This window comes from Babylonia areolata, chromosome 12 (genome assembly GCF_041734735.1).
Source record: "Babylonia areolata isolate BAREFJ2019XMU chromosome 12, ASM4173473v1, whole genome shotgun sequence".
In the NCBI taxonomy this organism is placed as follows: Eukaryota; Metazoa; Mollusca; class Gastropoda; order Neogastropoda; family Buccinidae; genus Babylonia; species Babylonia areolata.
The window spans coordinates 13,106,373-13,112,197 of record NC_134887.1 but is presented as its reverse complement, the minus strand read 5'-3'; the positions used below and the strand labels follow the sequence as shown (position 1 = coordinate 13,112,197).

Genomic DNA, 5,825 nt, shown 5'->3' with positions numbered 1-5,825 from the left:
TTTTACTTGGTTTCAGTGACACAGTTTCTTGTGTATTTGTATGTGTCACTGTCAGTATAGCTTGGAAACATGCAAGAACACTTGTAACAGCCAACAAGACTGTGCAGTATGAGCAGAAAAATAAGTGAATAATAAATCAGCTTTTTTTGATAATTGTCTGGTTGCAGGGGCAAAGTAGTGGCTTGACAAACAAAGAAGAATGTAAATGTCTGTTTTGTTTGAATTACAGTTGTAATCCTATATTGTTTTATTTTTATTTTTTTCCTTCGTCGACGACAGAGCTCCATTGTTGAACCACACTAGCAGTGAACACATGTTTGACACCATGGCCATGGAAGTGGAGCAGCTGTTGACCAAGGTAAACAAACACGGGCTCTGGTCTGTTCACTGTATGTCAGCTTGCCAACAGTGAAGCCATTGTGCTTTATTCGGTGTAATCAGTTTACTTTGTTGCAGTGCAGTGATACACAAAGTCAGAATGAGAATTATTACACCATAACCCCCCCCCCCCCCCCCCCCCACCCCATCGCTCTCCCCAAGAAAAAGAAAGAAAAAAAAAAGAAAAGAAAATAGAAGAATCAGATGTAAATCGTCATTGTGCCTGTCTTTGCTTATAAAACCAAAGAAACTTATGAGAGTTTGGAGTCTGTCAAAAGTCACTGTTGACAGTTACTTTGTTAGATGATTAACTTTCTTCAAACAGAAACACTTAGGGCAGATTGTGTACTGTGTGTGTGTGCATATGTGTGCATGTGTCTGTGTCATTATATGTGAATTTTATACTTAAACTGCACTGAGGTCTTGCGCCTTTTTTGTTTGGTCGTGTGTGTTTAATTAATCAGTGTTAGAAATTTTTAATGGCTTTCCATAATCCCAAACCTCCAAATTTCAGCTGACCCAAGTGAACGACCGCATGGTGGAGTACACACAGACCATTGCACACACTTCGCCCACAGCTGCGCTGCTGCACACTTTGCAGCGGCACCGCGCCATTCTGCAGGACTACACGCAAGAGTACAAGAAAACACACGCCAACATCGCAGCCATCAGGGAGCGGGAGGATCTGCTGGGGTCTGTCCGCAGAGAAATCAAGTAAGAGCACTGCAGGCTAGTTCAGGAATTTGTGTGGTGTATGGGTGGGGTGGGGGAGTGCAAGGGGGCGTGTGGAACGTGCTTGCTGTTACTGTTTGGAGTTTCGCTTCCTTGATTATTCTTTGTGTGTGTGTGTGTGTGTGTGTGTGTGTGTGTGTGTGTGTGTTTGAGTGTGTGATTATATGTGTGTTTATGAAAGGGTGTGTATTATTCAGTTTTGATTTGTCTGTTTCAGTACTTACAAGAATTCCACAGGGTTGAACCGACGCACCGAGTTATATCTGAAGGAAAATGACCACATAAGAAAGTATGTACACATGCGGTTATATATTTCTGTGTTCAGTAGTAAGATGCAGATGCAGTTCTGTCATCTTTGACTATTCTTTAAACATATTTGACTTTGAATGGTGGTGGTAGTGGTGGTGATGGTGTGTGTGTGTGGAAGGTAGGATGGTGCTGAATGAAAGAATTCCAGGAGAATAGGGTTAAGTATTGTCATTCTTTTCCTTCGCATTAAAAAAAAAAGGGGAAAAAAGTCTTTATTTTGGAATAAATTTAAGAAAATGTATGTACCACTACCTACCTGAATTCTACAGTATAAAGATTAATACTGGACACCTTTCTGTATAAGCAGGAATAAGCCAGGATAATAGTGAATGGATTTTTTTTTTTTTTATTTTTTATTAACATATTTCAGTTGCACATGATACTTTTTTTATGTGTAAGTATCACAATAATTCCTAGATAAATAATTAACATGTTTCAACTACACATGTTTTGTTGTTGTTTTTTTTATGTAAGTATCACAATAGTTTATGGATAAATAATCACTTGTATTTATTATATTTGTTTTCAGCTCAGAACGCTTGGTGGATGAGCAGATCAGGTAAGGGTTATGTTTTTGATTTTACATGACGATCTGTTCGTTCAGCTAATAGCACACTCTACAGTATTGATGTGAGCACTCGTTACTGTTGATTGAATGGGACATCAAACGATCAATAAACTTGTCCGTGACAGAATTGTATTCTTTTTAAAGAACCACTACATTGTATTTTGGTGAAGTGAACTGATAGGCGATTTACTGATTGTTGAGCCTCCCAGCAAGGTATGCAGAACAAAAAAAGACTGATGAGAAATAGAAAACTTGTCATATTTCTGACTGCTTGATTTTTGTTTTTCTCTCTTTCCATGTTTCTGTCCCATTTCCCATTCTGTTTCTTCCACTCTCTGTCTGTGTCTCTGTCTCTCTCTCTCTCTCATTTCTCTCTCTGTGTCTCTGTCTGTCTGTCTGTCTGTCTCTCTGCCTGTCTGTCTCTCTCTTTCTCTCTGCCTGTGTGTTTGTCTGTCTGTCTGTCTCTCTCTGCCTGTCTGTTTCTCTCTCTCTCTCTCTCTTTGTGCCTGCCTGCATGCCTGCCTGCCTGCATGTCTGTCAGTCGGTCTGTCTGTCTGTCTGTCTGTCTGTCTGTTCCTAGTGATTTGATTCATTTAATGGAAACTTTTAAAACCTTTTTTTTCTAATCAGTTCCTGTGTTTCATTTCAGTTTAGCAGTGGGAGTCCAGAGTTCCAGTGTTTGATACAGCAGGAAACAGAATGCGGGGAGATGGGATGTTTATAGAATGTGCTTTCGTCCTGATTTCAGCATAGCCAAAGAGAGACGGGATATTTATAGAATGTGGTTTCCCCATGATTTCAGCACAACCAAAGGGAGACAGCCTGATTTCAGCATTGCCAAAGAGAGACGGGATGTTTATAGAATGTGCTTTTGTGCTGATTGCAGCATTGCCATTGCCACCAAGGAAAACCTGGCCAGTCAAAACAGGGTTCTGCATTCCATCACACAGCGGGTCAATTCTTTGGCCAGTATCCTTTTACATTGCGCTGTCGGGTGTCCACACTGTTGACCTTGCAGTTTAGAGCATAGTTTCGAGCATAGAGGATGCTGCATATGTCAGTAGAAGGGAGTAGTATATATATATAGCTGTAGTTAGTTTTGATTCCTTAAAAAAAAAATGTCCGTAAAGTGAAACAGTAAAAAAGGGGATAAAATTAGTGTGTCATGTGTGGTACTAAAAAATGTCCGCAAAGTGAAACAGTAAAAAAGGGATAAAATTAGTGTGTCACGTGTGGTACTAAAAAATGTCCGCAAAGTGAAACAGTAAAAAAGGGATAAAATTAGTGTGTCATGTGTGGTACTAAAAAATGTCCACTAAAGTCAAACGCAGTGAAAAGGGGATAAAATTAGTGTGTCATGTGTGGTACTAAAAAATGCCCGCAAAGTCAAAGACAGTGATAAAAGGTTGAATATAGTATGTCATGTGTGCTTTAAAAAAAAAAAAAAAAAAAAAAAAAAGCTCCTGCACAATACTGAGAGGAAACGAGTTGAGGAGACCTTAACCCCCATGTCAGATCGCTTCCCTGTGATCAACAGTCTGGTGCAGAGGATACACCTGCGGAAACGTCGAGACACGCTGGTCCTTGGTGGCGTCATAGCCGTCTGTCTGATCCTCCTCCTCCTCTATGCATTCCATTAGACCTTGTCTTGTTTTTCTTTTTTTTTTTTTTTTTTTTTTTTTTTCCCCCAATGGTTTGAGAGTGGGCTGGGTATGGAGGAGCAGTGAGATCAGAAGGAAGAGAGGTTTATGTTTGTTTCTGGAATAGTTTACTGGAAACAAACAAACCAACAACAACAACAACAAAAAAAGAAAAAATGAAGGAAGGAAAAGGCAAACCCTCCCAAATTTTTTTCAAGGTTTCTGGTGGATGGGATGATAAGGGTGTGTGTAATAATGGGTGGTTGTGTGTGTGCACATGCTTTTGTGCTGGTGTACGTCCATGCACAAGTGTGCAAGTGCATGTGTAAATATATATATGCGTGTGTGTGTGTGCGTGCATGCGTGTGCACGCACACACGTGCGCACTGGCACACGTTGAGTGTGTTTTGTGTGTGTGTGTGTGTTTGTGTATGTTTTGCAGTATAACTCACTTTGTCTCTGGGACCAGAGCACAAAAACAATGCAATCAGTACACCTCTTCCAGTTGTATTGGTTTGATTATGATTACGAGGTGATCAAAAATGCGATGCAAAGATGCGTTTGATTGTACTCAAGTACAAATTGCTTGAAGAAAAATACATCATCATATGGTATGGATGTTTTGCTTGATGGTAATTTTAGCAGTGTTAAATTCTTCATCTTTAGGAAAGTACTGAGGATGTGAAGAGAATGTGAATAAAACTGGAAGTATGCATGTCCCAAAAAGAGGACTTCAGGAAGTGTTTAAAAAAAATTAAAAAATTTTTTTTTCTTTATTATTGGTTTTTTTTTTTACAGATCCACATGATACATTCTCTTATTTTGGCAGTTTATGAAGACCAGCGCTTTCAGCATGATGATGGTCAAGTGATAATGAACTGAACTGAAAGTATTCAGACATTGTAAGCTGATGCTTTCCAAATTTCTTCCCAGTAAATTTGTCATATTCTGTTGATGGGCGCAATAGCCGAGTGGTTAAAGCGTTGGACTGTCAATCTGAGGGTCCCGGGTTTGAATCACGGTGACGGCGCCTGGTGGGCAAAGGGTGGAGATTTTTACGATCTCCCAGGTCAACAGTGGTTAAAGCGTTGGACTGTCAATCTGAGGGTCCCGGGTTTGAATCACGGTGACGGCGCCTGGTGGGCGCCTGGTGGGCTAGTGCCTGAACCCCCTTCGTGTGTATATGCAAGCAGAAGATCAAATACGCACGTTAAAGATCCTGTAATCCATGTCAGCGTTAGGTGGGTTATGGAAGCAAGAACATACCCAGCATGCACACCCCTGAAAACAGAGTATGGCTGCCTACATGGCAGGGTAAAAACGGTCATACACGTAAAAGCCCACTCGTGTGCATACGAGTGAACTCAGAAGAAGAAGAAGAAGAAGTCATATTCTGTTAATAGAGAATAATTTTATTAGGATTTTTTTTTTTTTTTTTGGATGGAGGGAATGTTTTGCTGTTGTTGATTTCCTTGGTGGAGGATGGTCAGGCACACATTATTTGTGACCATGGGTTTCGTACTTAAATTTTTAAAAGTATTGTGTTTCCTTGTGGTTCTCTGTTGTTCATCTCACAGTCGAGCAGCGTGGTTACCTACCAGCCAAGGCACAGTGGAGGTATAGGTGTGTGAATGAGTTATCTTGCTGTGTGTGAATGAGTGCACCGATCACAAGATCCATGGCTTCACATGTGCCAGTTGTGTTCATTGCTCAGATGCAGTAGGCTTTGATTGCTAATGGGGAGGGTGGCGGAGGGGAGGGGGGGTGTCTTTTTTTCCCCCCCTCTTTTTTTATTTTATCAGTGCAAGCATGCTCACAATATTTATCAAAAATTTAAAACAGTCGCACAGCTACTGTCATGTACCCTCGTATCATCGTAATCCGGCTGTCAGATTTATATTGAGTTGTACTTTAAAATGGAAATCTATAGCCCAGCTACATCCCTGATCGCTCAGGTAATGTGGAGGTGGTTTGAAAGAAAATTGATTGATTGCAGTTGGTGAGTCTTCTGAAGAAGGTTATTCCATTGTTGTCTGACTTCAGAATGATGATGCTGCTTCTTTGTCTTCTGACTTCTGAGTATCTTAGGGCACATTTAAAAGATGCTGTTTATTCTCTTGAAATTTATGTATTATTCCACCACTGCAGTGCATCTTATTTTGTCATGAAAATTTTCATGTCTGAGATACCATGGGTTC

The 5,825-nt window shown here is 40.4% G+C and overlaps 1 protein-coding gene across 1 annotated transcript in view; it reads left to right on the top strand.

Annotated features, from left to right (window-relative positions):
• The window catches only part of LOC143288066 (Golgi SNAP receptor complex member 1-like), a 6,962-nt gene extending 2,265 nt beyond the window's left edge, over nucleotides 1-4,697 (top strand). The window contains exons 3-8 of the mRNA XM_076596334.1: nucleotides 280-358; nucleotides 893-1,092; nucleotides 1,328-1,399; nucleotides 1,949-1,978; nucleotides 2,874-2,956; nucleotides 3,503-4,697. Of these exons, the coding sequence (XP_076452449.1) occupies nucleotides 280-358; nucleotides 893-1,092; nucleotides 1,328-1,399; nucleotides 1,949-1,978; nucleotides 2,874-2,956; nucleotides 3,503-3,627 (589 nt within the window). The 3' untranslated portion in view covers nucleotides 3,628-4,697. The remainder of the gene's footprint in view (nucleotides 1-279; nucleotides 359-892; nucleotides 1,093-1,327; nucleotides 1,400-1,948; nucleotides 1,979-2,873; nucleotides 2,957-3,502) is intronic.
• The last annotated feature ends 1,128 nt before the right edge of the window (nucleotides 4,698-5,825 follow it).